The sequence below is a fragment of the Manis pentadactyla genome, chromosome 14, assembly GCF_030020395.1.
Source record: "Manis pentadactyla isolate mManPen7 chromosome 14, mManPen7.hap1, whole genome shotgun sequence".
NCBI classification, from domain to species: domain Eukaryota; kingdom Metazoa; phylum Chordata; class Mammalia; order Pholidota; family Manidae; genus Manis; species Manis pentadactyla.
Genome location: NC_080032.1, coordinates 8,365,681 through 8,382,792, shown reverse-complemented (window position 1 = coordinate 8,382,792; position 17,112 = coordinate 8,365,681). Strand labels below are relative to the sequence as shown.

Genomic DNA, 17,112 nt, shown 5'->3' with positions numbered 1-17,112 from the left:
GGGATTAAGTAGGAGCCTCTGTAAGGAATGTATATTTGTGTAGATGGATTGCTTTTAATAATTATTCCTTCTCTCTCGTTTAAAGCTTTAAATTCAAACTGTTATAAAGTAATTGTGTTTATTAAGGATTTCTATGTCATGCTATGAATGCCTCTTGTATTTAGGGAGCTTGAAGAAATAACAAGCCCCTTCTGAAAGCTTGTTTTTTTCTTTTTCTTCTTTCAGCTATTCCTCTACACAGCCGACTAGTTATGATCAGAGCAGTTACTCTCAGCAGAACACCTATGGGCAGCCGAGCAGCTATGGACAGCAGAGTAGCTATGGTCAACAAAGCAGCTATGGGCAGCAGCCGCCCACTAGTTATCCCCCCCAAACTGGATCCTACAGCCAGGCTCCAAGTCAATATAGCCAACAGAGCAGCAGCTACGGGCAGCAGAGTGAGTTGCTAAGAGAGAAAACCAAATAAGAATGGTTATGTTTGGAGTTTCTGAACGTGGGGAAATGCTCTTTTCCAGTTTTATTTTTGGACTCCAGGATGCATCTTCAGGGCATAACATCCAGGCTAACAGTTTGTATGTCCCAGTAAAAGACTTCAGTGCTTTTTCTCTAGTTTGTTATTAGTATAGTGTGCCTTGTAAAAAAAAAAGAGAGAGAGAGAGAGTTTGTAACCACCAGAGAAAATATTTTAGATAGCCAGTCCTGCCCTCTCTGGGGCGGTTATAACACACGGTGAATGAATCCAGCATTCCTTACGGCCTTCCTACCCCAACTCATTAAGAGAGTGAGCAGGTAGCTTGAAGACTACTGCAATTTCGATAATCAAGTAATGCTGTGTTTTGGTTTTACTGCTTGTTTACATCCATAAAGCAAAAAAAATCCTCTTCACAGAATACTTGAAGTTTTATTTATATGGAGAAGTTACTAAAAAACTCAAAACTGTTTTGTCTTCACAGTTTAATCTCTACCTGGATTGTTGTCTTTTTTAATTAAATTCCATCCATGGGCACGTGTTGTTACACCTGTGAAATGCGTAGTGCTATTTGATGGAGCCCAGCCCTTAGCAACATGCTAAAGCCCTAAGGAACTTGGCTCTGTTTTTTGTTGAGTATAGTTTAAAGAAGCAGCTTTTGGAGACATCTTAGGATACCAGACCTTGTAAACTATTGGGAAGAAGACTTTTTTTGTTTGGGAGTTGTTTATTCTAGGCTAACTATGTAAGTTAACTTTGGCCTTGATTTTGTTAAATTTAAAACGGCTACTAATGAGGGGTGTTGTATTAGGTGTAAAGAAGACTGTGCCTTGGTTAGCACCTTGCGATTGAGAGTTCTGTGATTCCAGGAGCAAATACAACAGGCAGTGGTGTAAATGACGGTCCATGGCTTACAGATGTGACTCTTTCCTCAGGTTCATTCCGACAGGACCACCCCAGTAGCATGGGTGTTTATGGGCAGGAGTCTGGAGGATTTTCCGGACCAGGAGAGAACCGGAGCATGAGTGGCCCTGATAACCGGGGCAGGGGAAGAGGGGGATTTGATCGTGGAGGCATGAGCAGAGGTGGGCGGGGAGGAGGACGCGGTGGAATGGGGTAAGAGCAAACCTTTTCTCCTTTTATCTAATTTTGTTTCATCCATAGGATTTTCAATGGAAAGAAGGGACTGAAAGACATAAGAAATTTATTTCTGCATTTCCATGGACAATCTCTTGATCCCAAGTCATCTTCTAAAACATGGAAATGTCATCTTTGTGGCATATATTAAATGGCAGTTTGCTTTTTTCCCTGCCAATCTGCTTGGTTGGGTTGGGGAGAACAAAGAATGGTTTTGAAACTAGAGCTTTCAGTTCCCTTCGTGGTTTCCAGAGGTCAAAAGCCTCTATGGGTAATAGACTTGGGATGGAACACACACAACCCTTCTAACAACCCTAGGTTTTTAACTAATTGCCTCTGAATGGTTGGTTGTCTTAAAATACCTGGTGTATATACTGCAGAAAAGGAATGCAGCTGTTTGCCACAATGTTTGTCCCCAACTTCTGTTTGTATTTGGAACTGTTGAACGTAATGATGAAGATCTTGGTCCCATAAACCTTGAACTATGGCCTGAGGTGCACCTGGTATACAGAAAACTCCATTTGCTTTTTGCAGAGTAATGTATGGAATTATAGGACCACTCCCCATTGGAGATTTTGAGAAGTCTAAATCGGTTTGACCATTTTGATTGATGGCACAATCTGGTTTAGAACACTTTGTTTAGATCAATAACTTAGCCCTGTTACCTGTGCCTGCCCTTCCCCTCCCTTCTCTCCTCCCTTTTTCCCTTCCTGAAGTCTGTACTTTAATAAAGGTGAGGTATAATGTTGGTGGTTAACATAATCCAGAAGGCTTAGTTCTGTGTGTGTTCTGTCCCTATATAAACTAGTAAAAAAGTTATGCAGAATGTTAAGTACAAATTGGATTTGATGTCACTGTTAGTTCAAGGAAAAGTTGAGCAACATATAGAAATGGACTTCAAATAAAAAGCTTATCTTTAATTTTTATATTAGCAAATTTTTACTGTTGAAAGATACACTCATTGAAAATATTTTTCATATTCTGCATAACTTAAAAAAAGTCTTTGGTGAAATCTTTATTGGAAGAAACAGTCATTTTACAGCATGGAAAAATTTATGAACAATTTGATATAAAGTAAAACAATCTTCTGATTTGGCAAATACCATTCCATTATAAAGGTTTCACTTCTTTATGGATGTTTTAAAATAGAATAGACACTTGAAATCACTATCATCACGTCTCCAATCACCTAGAATTCTTAGTATTTTTCAATTGCAAAACCAATTTAAAATGTATTCATTTTAATACTCCAGATGTAATAATTCTGCTAATTTTGCTAGACTTTGCTAGTAGAGGGGTCCCCTCTTCCTGGATGAGATGTCTCTCCTGGAGCCATAAAAAAATACATGGCTTTCCCCATAGGCTTTCAGCAGACTGTGAGGCAGTCAGTTGAGCCCTTGGCACGGGGCAGGGGCTCCCCTTCCCCTCTTTTTATTCTGGTGTGGTGATGGTTTTCAGTGTCTGCTGCAGGTAAGGCACTCAATGTTGTTAACATGCCCTTTTTCATTGCCTCAGTATTTTGATATTTTCATTGGCTGTTAAACGTGGAAACTTTTTAACATGCTTTGTCGCATTTATATGCTACAGGTTACAAAGTGAGAGCCTTGTATACACTTCAATACTTAAAAAGTACCCGTACTCAGTACTCAGCCGGCAGCATAATGAAAAGTGGGACTAGACACGGTGTCCATATGGAGAGGAAAAATATACATAGAATATTTTTAACAAAATGTATTCATTGTATAAATGGAATCCTTCTGTAACTTTGGTAACTGCATACTTGTTGTTTGGTAATGAACCAGAGGAGGTATAATCCTCTAGAATTGTGTAACATTAAAGTGTAAACTTCTGTGTTTAAAGAGAGAGAACATTTTATGGTGTGTACTTTTAAAAAGGAAAGAGAGCTGCATGCAACAGCTTGAAATTGTGTATTTCGGTATTAAAGGTGCAATACTGGTTAGAAAAAATTCAGGGCCTCCCACTGAGGAGCTGCCTTTATTTAATTTTAAAGGGAAAAAACCCAATTCATATTTCCTCCCCCTTTTAAATATGTGAGGCAGTGATTGTCATTATTCTCAACTGATGTCTATAAAGTTGCACCCTCAGTCTGTTGAGCCTTGGAATTTGTTGTAAATTCTCCTTCCACAGTGATTGTTAAATCCATTAGTGCCCTGAAATGTATGGCTTTTACGCTGAAGATTAGCTGGATGCGTCCTCTTGATGTGTGTTGTAGGCATTGAATGTGGTTATCTTCTGCTTTATTATACTGTGACTTGTTAGGAAGGCCAGGGCCTCACTGGGCTCTCCCCTGGGAGAGGTTGAGGGTGCACCTTTATGAACATGGGAAGGGTCGAGACCACAGTCCTCCCAGCTTACTCCTCTTGACACCAAGCTTTCCCTGGTTTTCAGCTGATGCGGGTGGGCATTTGGGAATCTCTTTTTCCCCCCTAATTTGCCAAGTATTGCACTATTAATACCAGCCCCCGAAATGAAAGGAACCAACCACACTGGTGTGTACAATCAGACAAGCAAGGTTGTATATAAAGGAAATATGAGCAAGCTGCCCTGAAGAAAGGCATAGTGACAAGATGAGAGAGATGCGTTGTTGGAGATGTGTTTAGCCAGTGCCCTTCTTCCCCACGAGCCCCCCCAAGGCTCAGAGCGGTACTGGCTTTTAAAGGGAAAGGCCTTCATTTCTTCGTTTATCCCCCCAGCAGCGCTGGAGAGCGAGGTGGCTTCAATAAGCCTGGTGGTAAGTTTTTGAGTATTACCATGGATAGTGTTTAAAAAATACAATCAGTTTTTAGAAAACTATAATTTTTTATTAGTTTCATAAGTGGTTTAAAAATGATGTATACAAAAGAGACTAATGGGTACTGCCGGCACTGTCTTAGGGGTAATAAGGTTAACCTATGGTTACGAAACAAAGGGTAACTTGAAGTATTGAGCAACTGTTTCTGTAATATGGGGGAGAATACTTTTTTTTTAAATTTGGTTTATTTGGAGGAAAAATTTGGACTTAAATTTAACACTAATTTGGCACATAAGCACTGAGAGTGTATTTGGTTAATGGTTTAAAAGCAACCAGCAAAGAAAAAGCAAACCCTAGCAAACCTTTCACAAATGTTAAAGGGCACTGCTCCGTTTTAGCGGTGCGGGTCATTTTGAATTTAATGAAGTCCCATCAAATGGTGGTGGTGTAGTAGATAGCTATGTGTGTTTGTAAGGTTTGTAGCTTGCAAGACTTGCACTGATAATATTTTATATGATCTTTCCTGATTGGCAGGACCCATGGACGAAGGACCAGATCTTGATCTAGGTAATTTTGAATTCTTGAATTTTGCATTGTGCTTTATTAACAAAGAACACAGAAGTCGGTCCATGCTGAAGCTTGGCAGCTGGGTAGCTAGCTATATGGGGCATTTTGCTTTCAAAGGCAGTTCCAGGCTTCCTTTGTCATGAGCATCAACTCAACAGCCTTAAACCTCATAAACCAAAAGTTCCATGGCATTCTTGTTAGTGTGATTGGTCGTTCTCTTAGCTTAACGGTGAGTACCAGTAGGCAGTGGTGACCAGTGGTTAATAGATAGACCCTGCAGGGACATGACAGTAACTCCCTTCTGTCGTCTTTTCTCTTGAAGGCCCACCCATAGATCTGGACGAAGACTCTGACAACAGTGCGATTTATGTGCAAGGACTGAATGACAGTGTGACCCTGGATGATCTAGCAGACTTCTTTAAGCAGTGTGGGGTTGTGAAGGTAAGGGCCGCGTGGCCAGCCGAGCCGGCGGGCCTTCCACCGCAGAGCATTTTAACAAGACTGACTTGATGCTGGAGAGGTGTTCTTGCAGTTGCCTGGCTTCCTTCCACATGTATGGTGGTATGCTACCTAAAATACAGAAAAGAGGCCATATTCTTACAGAAAAGAAATGCTGAACATTGTTTAAGAATACTTGATGTGTCAGGGGCATTTTTTTTTTATAAGTATCAGTTAATTACAAAAATACGTATGTGGACACTACTTTTTGTGAAATACAGAATACAATACATAGTTTTTAAAATAATGAACATTTGTGTATCCACTTCCCAGTATAAGAACTAGAGCTCTGTGAGTACCATTGGGGTGTGTGGCATCTGTCATTCCTTTTTTTTAATCCCTTTCCAATTTTGTCCCTTTCCCCCTCCCATCTTGAAATTTTATCATCCCCATTCTTCTACTTATTCTTCTCAATAATACTCATTTCACATAATTTTGAAAAATGTTTATTAAACACAAAGTGTTTATTAAGTGTTTATTAAACTAAAATGTTTATTAAACATTATTATAAAGCAACTCTATTTTGGGAACAGGAATAGACCTATGAACCTTTGGAGCCTCCATACAGTGGGGAACACACAGTAAAAAGGAGTGTGGTGTGTTAGATGGTAAGTGTTAGGGAGGAAAATAAATACAGCAGGAAGGGCAGGAATAAACAGGTGTGGAGCCATAGAGCTCAGAACAGGGAGGTGTTTCGGAATGGGAGGACCAGAGAGGTGGAGGTTCTGGGCCAGGAGTTTGCCTGGCAAGTCCAGAGAAGCTGGTGTGACTAGGAAGTTTTGGTCTGAGCTCCTGGAATGGTGGTGGGGTTGGTCGTTAGGTGAGGAAGACCAGGAGAATTGGGGTCGAGGACAAGAGGGGACCTTGGTCAGAAGTTTGAGAATCCTGTATTTTGTTTATAAATGCATCACAAGCTGTTCAAACATTCTCTTACCAGGCACTCGGGTGGTTTTCCGGTTTTAGTATAAGCTGGTGCTCTTGTACGTGTCTCCTGGTGTGCAGCGCACGAGCTTCCCCAGTGTGTATACATTGGATTCTTGTTATTCGTGGTAGTTACGGTCTACAAAGTTGCTCTAAGCACTGAATTAGTGAATGCTGAACCACTCTCCTAAGGGAAGTGTGTACACATGTATCTCGCATAGATTATAATGGTAAACTCTAAAAGAACTCATCCTGGTAAAGTGTATTTTATTTCACAAAGAGAAAACAAGGTTCAGAAGCACTTAGTGACTTGCCTGAGTTGGTATTCAAATTCATCCAACTGACCTCGGAGCTAGAATGTCTGTGCATCAGACAACTTAAATTTTTTGCCACTCTGTGCATGTCAACAAACCACCACAGAAGTACCATGAATGTTGATTTTGGAGTAACAAATAAATACATTTTAACAAGTGGGCAGATTTGCAAATACGAATCATAAATAATGACGACTGTATATCAAGGGGTGGAGTTGCAGGTGCTTAAGGTGTGTGCACATGTGACTTCACGAGCTGACTGACCTCGATGCCCCCAGCATTCCTGAGACCACACTCACCACAGCCCCACTGCTAGGAATCACCTGACTTTCTAAATTTTGCTAATGTAGAAGAAAATGGAGATGTTGTTATTTGCCTTTCCCTGATTGCTGGTCGTGTTCTGTTACTGTCTTCTATAAAATGCCTGTTTGTATCTTGTACTCATTTTTTCCATTGGGTCATTTGTCATTTGTTGATGTACATGTGGTTCTTTATATTACGTGAATACTGATCCTTGTCTGTGTTGCAAATAATATTCTCCCAGTGTGTGGCTGGCTTTTTTACTCATTTTCTTTAGATGATTAGAGTTAATTTTAATGTAGTTGAACTTACAACTACATTACATTACAACTTCACCTTACTGATTTATGTCTTTATTTTTTACTACATGGAAGACCTTTCGTCCCAGCAGCATTTATTGAAAGACCTAACCTTCCCCCAGTGGTATTTAATACTGTGTTACATAGAAAGGTCCACCCATACCTGTTTCTTGATTGTCTTGTGTACTTTGGGTTAATTTGTATGATCCTGTGCTAATAGCACAGTTAATACTGTATCTTCATGCTAAGTCCTGAGATCTAGTAAGGCAAATTCTTCTGTTCTTCAGAAATGCTTTGCTATTTACTCCTTGCTCTTCTGTACATAGAATCAGTTTATGAAATTCCCTTAAAACACCAGTTGGATGTTCACTGGATCTCTAAGACAATTTGAGGAGCATTGACATTTTTATAATACTGAATGGTCTCTTTTCTTCCCATAAACGTTGTGTATCCTCTTAATTAGGTTTTAGTAAAGACTCTCTCCTTAAAGTTACTGTAGATCTTTATTAGTTTTACTTCTAAGGGTTTTTGTTTCTTGTTTTTTTTTTTTTTAGTTGCTGGAGTTAATCTTTTTTAAATGACATCTGATTGTTATAGCTATATAGAAATACAGTTGACTTAGTGAAATATGTAAGATTTCCTTCTCCTTGTAATGTATATAATATGTTTATACAGGTGTGTGAGGCTTTTCCCTAGCTAAGAAAGTAGTATTCACTATAAAGATTTTGTAAAAGGAGATTTTTAAAATGCATGTCCCATTTGTAACACGATTTTGCCCTTTTCAATCTTTATGTGTCCTTTACAATATAACCATTACCTTTTTTTTTTCATGCTATACAGATAGATACCTTCAAGTATCACTAGATATATAAACATACATGTATAGATTAGACTTTTTATCATTTAATGCAGAAAACATACTCCTGAATCCAGGCCAGTTGCATCTGTGTTTAGCTGAAAAACTAGTGATCTGTTCTAGCTCTGGAATTTAAAGTGGTTGTGTTGGACTTAGTCATGAATCCTTTTAGCGCACAGCCCTGTGCCCTGTACTTCATGACTTCAGGGTAATTTTTACTTTATGCAAAACAAGTCTTAAGTGGTGGTATCACAGCCTGCCTACTTCCCAAGAGGGTGGCTGCTCTCACTGGGGGCCTGTCAGTGTGGGCATAGAACGTGTCTGTGGCAGGCGCATGGACACCAGGAGAAGGTGGCTGGGGAAGAAAGGGAGTCCATACTGTTTGCTTACCACTTAGGAACTTTGGGCCTATGGTGGTTTTTATGATAAAACATGTCTAAGAGAGAAAAACCATCAAAGTACATAGCAATTTAGGAAATAATTACCCATAATTCTATTACTCAGAGATGAAGTAACATCCTACTGAATGCTGTGTGTGTGAGGTACTGACTGACTTGACTATTTAAGGGACTTCTGTGAATTTCACATGGACTTTTCTTCCCAAAACTGGTATGTCCTAGTTACCCAGCCTGAATGTGCTACTCTATGCCTAGATGAACAAGAGAACCGGACAACCTATGATCCATATCTACTTGGACAAGGACACAGGAAAGCCCAAAGGTGATGCTACGGTGTCCTACGAGGACCCACCAACTGCCAAGGCTGCCGTGGAGTGGTTTGATGGTAGGAGCCCTGGGGTCAGCGGGGCGCATTCACTGGGCTACACAGCAGGCCTTACAGCAAATAGTGCCCTGGTTAACTTGCAGGTAAAGAAAGGGTCTTGCTAATATATAACTCTTGACTGTTAGAACCACTTCAGAGAACAATGTTCTAAGGGCCAAAGAACCAAATATACTCTCCCTCCATGTGACTGTAGGACATGGCAAGAAGGAGGAATTTCAGAGCCACAGGAGCAAGACGACACTCCCATCTGCTAGAGGAGCCCTGGAGGCTGTTGGGAGGCTGCTTACCTGGCTGCCGTCAGCCGTGTGAGGGCCCAGTTGCTGGCCCTGGATTGGGAGATCTTATTTTCAGTCATTATTACTCAAATCTGCTATATAGTCTCGACATTCATCCTGGAATTAGTTTCACTTCAGATAAAACTAACTTGAAAGTGTCAGAGGGACAAGTCCTCATGCCCGAGGCTGGGCAAGGCTGCTGGTGCCCACAGCCTCTCCCAGGCTACTTTCTTCTCTAGGGCAGAGAGGTTTTTTTTTAAGTATCTTAACTTTTAAAGGCCTTGCCAGCAGAGATCTTAGCAAAGGCAGTGGCCAGAGCTGGTGTGCAGCAGTCCATCCCTCCCTGGTCCCTCAGGAGGGAGGGGTAGAGGTCGGCAGTCACTGATTCGTCGCCTTGTTCCAGGGAAAGATTTTCAAGGGAGCAAACTCAAGGTGTCTCTCGCTCGGAAGAAGCCTCCGATGAACAGCATGAGGGGTGGCATGCCGCCCCGAGACGGCAGAGGGATGCCGCCGCCGCTCCGCGGAGGTATCAGTTGGGCTCGTTCTCTGTGTTGCTTTGCAAGTTTTTTGGTATACTTGTCTTGGAGAAACATTATTTTTAGAGCGAAGAGAAGCCCATTTAGAAATACCAAAAGGTTGCATAGAATCAGTACGAGAATATTGGATGCTGGGAGTAGGAGGAAGAAAGTGGGTTGATGGGTCAGGGAGGCTGGAAGCCCCATGGAACCAGCCTGCCTGCGTGTCAACCCTGCGGCTGCCTTTACTTACTCTGCTTTGGTCTCTTCATCTGCATGAAGTGCCTGCCCTTCTACAGTTACTGTGGGAGCAGCGGGAATAACTAACTAGTGTCTATGGGAGGCACAGAGCTAGTCCCTGGCCCTGAGGGGGGAGAGTTTGGGGCAGTGGTGGGGTATGGGGTGCTCGTGGCTGTGAGCTCTGAATTTCCTTAGTAGCAAATCTGGTGCTATAAAGAGTTGACAGACTCTTTTTTATTGCAGGTCCAGGGGGCCCAGGGGGTCCTGGGGGACCCATGGGTCGCATGGGAGGCCGTGGAGGAGACAGAGGTGGCTTCCCTCCAAGAGGGCCCCGGGGTTCCCGAGGGAACCCGTCTGGAGGAGGAAACGTCCAGCACCGAGCTGGAGACTGGCAGTGCCCCAATCCGTACGTACTTCTCTTGGCAAACTGATAACCTACCAGTGAAGCCACCCTACCCCGTTCCCACTCTGAGGGGCAGGACGGCTGGGTTCTCTTCATGTAGAGGAGCAAAATGGTGGCCCTGATTGTGCTGCGGTGGCTGGGCGGCCCACCCAGTCAGCCCCCGGCCACCACAGAGCCTTCTGGTGGTCGCGGCCCCAGGGGCCTCTGAGGGTCCACGTGTACGTGCTTGTAGGCGTTTTGCTGGATGAGACCCGGGCGCACTGCTGCCTGAGGCGGTAGCCCAGGCTGTGTTCTGTGGGCAGGTCCCACTGACAGCGTCAGACCTGGGCCCAGCAGTGTGCTTAGTGTCGCCAGTGCTCATCAGCTTTAATTCAGTTGGTGATTTCTGTTGTGCTACAATTTTATCCAGGGGGTGTGGAAACCAGAACTTCGCCTGGAGGACAGAATGCAACCAGTGTAAGGCCCCAAAGCCTGAAGGCTTCCTCCCGCCGCCCTTCCCACCCCCAGGTAGGTGCCGCTTCCGAGGTGCTAAACCTCCTTTGTTTCTGTTCGTGCTTTCTGATAAAGTGCGGCCGCCTGCTGCTGAACACAGGTTAGTGGTTTTGGTGCAGCGCTGGCCCTGGGGCTCTTTGAGGGAGGGGTCCGGCATCGGCTCTAGACTGTGAGCCACGTGGGTGAATCGAGTAAAAAACCTGCTCTTTCTGCTCTGGGAGAAGACAGCAGGTCCGAGCAGCCTCAGGCTTGTCCACGGAGCCTCTGCTTCCACCCATTCGCTCTGCCTGTCCTTCCCCTTGCCTTCAGGTGGTGACCGTGGCCGAGGTGGCCCTGGTGGCATGCGGGGAGGAAGAGGTGGCCTCATGGACCGCGGTGGTCCCGGCGGAATGTTCAGAGGTGGCCGTGGTGGAGACCGAGGTGGCTTCCGTGGTGGCCGGGGCATGGACCGAGGTGGCTTTGGTGGAGGAAGACGAGGTGGCCCTGGAGGGCCCCCCGGGCCTTTGATGGAACAGATGGGAGGAAGAAGAGGCGGGCGTGGAGGACCTGGGAAAATGGATAAGTATGTGGGGGGACAACCAGCTGTGGGCCACTGGGCACACTGGGGCGGCGGCCCTTCCCGTCTGTGAAAGGGCGTTCTTTGCCGTCCCCCGGGAACCCACACCCCTTTCTCCTTGGCAGAGGCGAGCACCGTCAGGAACGCAGAGACCGGCCCTACTAGACAAGAGCCCCCGCAGAGCTGCATTGACTACCAGATTTATTTTTTAAACCAGAAAATGTTTTAAATTTATAATTCCATATTTATAATGTTGGCCACAACATTATGATTATTCCTTGTCTGTACTTTAGTACTTTTCACCATTTGTGAAGAAACATTAAAACAAGTTAAATGGTAGTGTGCTGAGTTTTTTCTTTCCTTCTTTTAAAGATGGTTGTTTAACTAAGACTAAATAATGGGAACCCCCTGTGAGCATGCTCAGTACCGTGCGGAGAACCCAGAGGGCCTCTGACTGTAACAGTGTTCATGGTCGTGATGTTTTCCTTTTTTTTTAAATAAAATTCCAAATGTTTATAAACAGTCATCCTTCTCAGCCTCTGTTCCGCAGTTGCTGCGTCTACCTGGAGCACGCCCTGGACCGCAAGGCACTGGCTCGCCTGCGGAAAACGGGGGGAGCGGTGTGGGAGGAGGGTTTTTGGGGTGTCACTGAGACCCTGAGCCCAGCTGTCAAAAGACATCACTGTCCTAGCCTGGGTCTGGTTTGATTTGCAGGGAGGAGTGCTGTGAGAGGGGCTCCACTGCCATGGCGTGAAGCCCCCCGGGATGTGAATGCCATTCGAGGTGGTGGTGTAGTTGAGGAGGCATTCCAGGTTGGGCTCCACATGCTTCCAATGGGGCTGCCTGCCTGGCAGCTGGGGGCGGCATGGGGGGGCTTTTTTGTTTAATGCAATGATAGGAAGCTTCTTTGGTGTTGCAGGATCGAAGAGTCCATCCGATCCAATGGAGTTAGTACTTGCGCTCCTGTGCATGGTGGTTTCAGGCAGAGACTGAGGCCCTAAACAGGCCTTGGGAAAAGAGGTTTCCAAGTAAGCAGCCGTCAGTCCGTGAATAGAGTCCGTTTATCCGCAGATGAAACAAACCCGGGCCTTCACACACCCTCCCAAAGACCAGCTATCGTGTCCAAAGGTTCAAGGGGAGCGTGTCATCTTTAAGCCAGGGGAAGGTGCAGGAAGAACTTGAAGTCATTTCCCCTCCATTCCCTGCTGGCCGCCGTCGGCCCCCTGCCCAGCCCTCCCAGAGGGACGTCTCCATGGTTTCATCGCACTACCAGGTTGCCTCCCGTGCAACTGCACACACGGCTCTGCCACCCTTGGAAGAACCCCCGACTCTGCCCTTCCAGCCACCAAGCTGCGTTTCTGTTCATGTCCTCCCCTCCCTTTCCAGAACCCACTTACTAGTCTGGCCTCAACTGAAACACTAGCATGCAAAGTCACCAATGACCATGTTGCCACCAGACTGCCACTGTTCTTCCTCAGGTCTCATACCTGCTGCCGCCTCTTCTGAATTCTCAGCTGGGAGGACCGACCCCGCCTGTGCCTTAGCTGACCCCCCACTACCCATTCTGCCGACCACATCCTTTTCCCAAGTGCCCTGTCCTGAGGGTCTATGGATCCGCCCCACTCCCCCCTGGGCCCCTCAGCAAATGTAAGCACTTTCCGTGTGCCGGAGCCTTAGAGCCCGGGTCCCCATACCCGGCCTCGGCCCCCAGCCCCACTCACCTGCCAGGCTGTGCCTCGAAGCGCCCACGCCTCCGCCTTGCCGTGGTCCTGGATGGCTCCCTGCTTCCCCCACCCCTCTAGCCCTCGCCCCACAGAGGCCAGGGTGACTTCTTGACACCGAGTCATCACAGTTCCCAAACCTGGGGTCTCCCACCACACCTGCCATGACCCTCAAGGCCCACAAGCCCCTCCCGACCTCCCACCCTGCTCCGCCTGCCCCTGATGTCCTGTCCAGCCGCTCAGGCCAGCGCTGCTGCCCTAAGGGGCCAAGCCGGCCCCCACCTCAGCCTTTGCAGGGGTCAGAGCCAGGGTCACACCCTGGGGCACAAACCACCACGTCACCAGGCTCCTGCATGTTGCCAAGCACTGCCTCAACACATAGCTTCTAATAACCTGAGGTAGGATAAAGAGGCCCGTCTCCCAGGAAACGGGACTTGACAGCGAGGGGCCGAGGTGATTGGAGAGCAGCCTCCCCACACACAGGTGCCCTGTTTCTGAAGGCTGGACGCTGACATCACCGGGTGCAGATCCGCCACCCCTCAGCCTGCTGCTAGTGCGAAGGGGCGACAAGCAGCCCTTGCTGGAAGCTGCTGCCCGACCATTGCAGGTGACAGGCCTGCCCCAGGAGTGGTTTTGGTCACTAGGCACTAAACAGCCCAGGGGGTGTTGGGGTCCTGAGCACCTAGGCCAGGGAGGAGGTGCTTTCAGATGGGCCAATTTCTCTGTCTAAAGAAACGTCTGGACTGCACCATGGAAGATGGGGGTGGGGCTGGAGAAGGCAGAGAAAAGCCTTGCGTAGGTTCCACATCCTGCTCTGAACTCCCAGAGCTCCTGCTCAGCCACATTTCAAATAAAAATCTCCAACAGAGCCTCATGATCCCGCAAGGCCACACAGCCTGTAGGCCTGGGCAAAGGTTGAAGGGTCAGCAGGGAGAGGGGTTCCAGGACCGCAGTGGCTGTGGGACCGAGGACAGCACGTGACCAGGGCCAGCGACTGACAGGACGGGGAGCCAAGCGCCTGACACCAGGGCTGACAGCTGGCTCTTGAGCCACCCCACCTGCCCCACTCCTGCCAGCTGCCGGCTCAGGGTGAGCGGGAAGCACAGGATAACAGAGGCAGGCTGGAAAGCAGGCCCTCGGGGCTATTCTGCTTTGCTTCTTTCTCTTGGAGGGCACAGGAGGCACCTCGCAGAAAACGGGGGTCACCTGTCCCCCAGCCGGGATGGAGCAGTTTGTCTTGGTTGGACCCACATCTGGAAAAAGCAGCCTGAAGCCCCTTGCAGGTCACTCACTCCCCCTGGGCTGTATTCCCAGGCGCAGTCCGACCCAGAGTGCTTCGAGGGGACCCAGCCAGCACGAGGGCTGCACCTGGCAGTGAGGGCTCGGCTCGAACTCTCTATGGCCGCCGTCCAGCCTCCAGCTGCAGCCAAGGCCAAGCAGGCTGCTCCCTGGCACCCGACAGTGGGGGCAAGACATCCAGCCGTGTGCCCGCGGGCCGAGGGCCAGACGGGCCAGACTGAGCCTGCCTGGGAGCCACAGCCTTCTGTGTACCCATGGGGACAGGTTCAGTTCAACTACAGCCCAAACCTCTAGTCCCACCAGCAGTCCCTGTGGCTTCCCTTGGTCCTGCAATGAACAGGAGAGGTCGCCACACAGCGGAAGGGGCCAGACCAAGGCCCTTCATGGCCCGGGCTGGGGCTCCAGCCACACTGTCAGCACCACAGCTGCCACTTATCCTAGAATCAGAATGGTCTGGAGTGGGCCTCCATGATGGCAGGCCACAGCCCAGGGGACTGGAGACGGGGAGGAACAAGTCCCACCCACCTCAGAGGAGCAGCGGACACACGCCTGACTACAGTGAGCTGAGTACGGGATGGATCATTGCACGGCTCTGTGAAGTGACTACCACTTCGGCCCCATTTTACAGATGGTGCAACTGAGGCTTGGGCCGGAACCACCTCACCCAGTGACCAGCAGCAGGGCTTAGGTTTAGTCTGCCCTCCCGTGTCCACAGCCCTGCAGTGCAGCAAGGTCACTATAAGCAGGTGTCAAATTTCGGCACAGCTGCTAACCACACACATCCCTTGCCCTCTGTTGGCCTCCATTTCCCCAAATTGTAAAATGAGAACACATAAAATCAGCATGCCTCACAGGATTATTTTGAGGATTACTTACTTAGTATCCAGGCCCTGATCTTTCCCCTGAAACCTGTGCCTCCAGTTCCCCTGCCAGCAGTCCTCCCTCCCCAGGAACCAGCATTCCCAAACCTGCAAGTTGTTCTTGCCTCTGTCTTCACAATCACACCCAATTCACCAGCATATCCCATCAGCTCTCCCCTCAAAACACAGCCAGAATCCAATGTTCACCACACTCACTGGGCTCCTGCCTGGCACACCACAGCAGCCACCAGGAACCTGTTCAGACCTGTCAGGTCACACCCCTCCCCCTGCTCTAAAGCCCTCCATAGCTCCCATGTTCCTCAAAAGAGGCATGGCCCACAAAGCCCTACTTGATCTGCCCCCAGTCTCTCCTGGGCTGCCTCACTCTTTCTTGTACATGCCTGCCTCAGGGCCTTTGCACTGGCTGTTCTCTCTGCCTGAACACTCTCCTTCCACATATCCACACAGCTCCCTCCCTGACCTCTTCTCCTGATCACTGAATGAAAATTACAGCTCCACCCTCCTGCTCCCCTTCACCTCTCCTCCCCAATCTCATCCCTGTTTCAGCCCAGGGGCCACTTTCCTGCCAGACTGTGAGCCCTGAGGGCTGGCTCTGTTTGCTTCCCTGCTTTTTGCTCTTGCTTTCCAGTGCCAAAAGACACTTGGCACACGATACGTGCCATGTGAATGTCAGCCATTACTAATACTAGGTACCCACCTTCCTCACTCTGCAGTGGGTGCAGGGGCTGGAGGAGGGGGCAGAGCAGGACCTGCAACACCTGGGCATCCAGGGGACAGAGCTCATCCTTTGAAAGTCATGAGGACTCAGTGAGGCAATGCATGTGAGCAGCATGGCACCAGGAGGTCTGGCATACAGTAGGTACTCAACAAATGCCCCTGATTCTTCAGTGAGGGTATTCCCATAATAGTCATGTTCAGACCCAGGCCCCACCAGCTGCAATCAGCCCCAGATTGGGCAAGAGTGTACCTCAGAAATGTGACTCATGAGTTCCTTCAGATTAGGGGTACAGAGCAGGCCTGGCACACAGTGGGAGCTTTATTAAAGCTCTGAGCCTTGACTATTGGCGGTGCTTCACTATAAGCTGGCCCTGCCAGGCCAGCAAGGCTGCTGCCCAGCCAGGCCTGGTCCCCACCCAGCTGGCCACAGCAAGGGGGCAGGATTTCCCGCTAGGCCCAGCCAGGTCCCTCCTCTGAAGTTTGAAAAGAAACCAGCCGGGTTAACCCTCCCGAGCCAGGCCAGCCCTGGCTGCCTCTGATGCTCCGCTTGCCCTTTCTCTGTGCACTACCAGGCAGCCAGAGGTGGCGGTGGCCCCAGCCGCAGAGCAGGAGCCCAGCCCCAGGCCCACAGGCCTTAGCCACCCACTTACCCTCTGAGCCCTAATGTCGCCATCCGAGAGATGGGTTCCCCTAACCTCAGGGTCAAAAATAAGCATTCATTAAGGAGCCAGACGCTGAGTGGGCGCAATGGGTCCATCCCCGCCTCCAGGAGGCCGGCACTGCGGTCAGGAAGATGCCACCCCAGGCATGGTGGTCCCATTTATCTAACCTAAGGAGGTCCACTCCAGCCGGAGGTGACTTGGCGTCCCCAGCCCCTATCGCTTCCCGAGTTCATCTAGGGAACAGGCTGTGCGGCCCTCCCCCGGAGGCCACTCTCTGGGGAGGGGGTGTGCAGTTTAAAGCACCCAAGTCCCTCCCCAGGAACCCAGGGGGCCGTGGGGCCCAGCCTGGGTGGAGACGGGGTATCTGGACTGGCAGGGCCGCCTGGGGACCTTGGCCCCGCCTCCGCGCTCCGCCGGGAGGGCCGGGCCTGCTCCGAGACGACTGGGCTCCGGGC

General features: G+C 48.4%; 1 protein-coding gene and 1 long non-coding RNA gene across 5 annotated transcripts in view; one reads left to right on the top strand and one right to left on the bottom strand.

The window, feature by feature from the left end:
* Nucleotides 1-11,716, top strand: part of EWSR1 (EWS RNA binding protein 1) — a 25,372-nt gene extending 13,656 nt beyond the window's left edge. The window contains exons 7-17 of one of the 4 annotated variants that reach the window (XM_036908874.2): nt 226-437; nt 1,405-1,585; nt 4,324-4,358; nt 4,893-4,925; nt 5,248-5,366; nt 8,767-8,896; nt 9,575-9,697; nt 10,170-10,332; nt 10,739-10,836; nt 11,131-11,383; nt 11,503-11,716. In XM_036908874.2, the coding sequence (XP_036764769.1) occupies nt 226-437; nt 1,405-1,585; nt 4,324-4,358; nt 4,893-4,925; nt 5,248-5,366; nt 8,767-8,896; nt 9,575-9,697; nt 10,170-10,332; nt 10,739-10,836; nt 11,131-11,383; nt 11,503-11,542 (1,387 nt within the window). In that variant the 3' untranslated portion in view covers nt 11,543-11,716. Of the gene's footprint in view, nt 1-225; nt 438-1,404; nt 1,586-3,193; nt 3,883-4,320; nt 4,359-4,892; nt 4,926-5,247; nt 5,367-8,766; nt 8,897-9,574; nt 9,698-10,169; nt 10,333-10,738; nt 10,837-11,130; nt 11,384-11,502 lie in introns of those variants that run through there. The other 3 variants (XM_036908873.2, XM_057492287.1, XM_036908876.2) reach the window with 3 other exon arrangements.
* LOC118924264 (uncharacterized) lies at nt 11,578-17,059 on the bottom strand. The gene is made up of 2 exons (XR_008993864.1): nt 16,646-17,059; nt 11,578-11,976 (listed from the first exon to the last, which is right to left on the bottom strand). It is a non-coding gene; the product is annotated as an uncharacterized LOC118924264 (long non-coding RNA).
* Nucleotides 17,060-17,112: the final 53 nt, after the last annotated feature.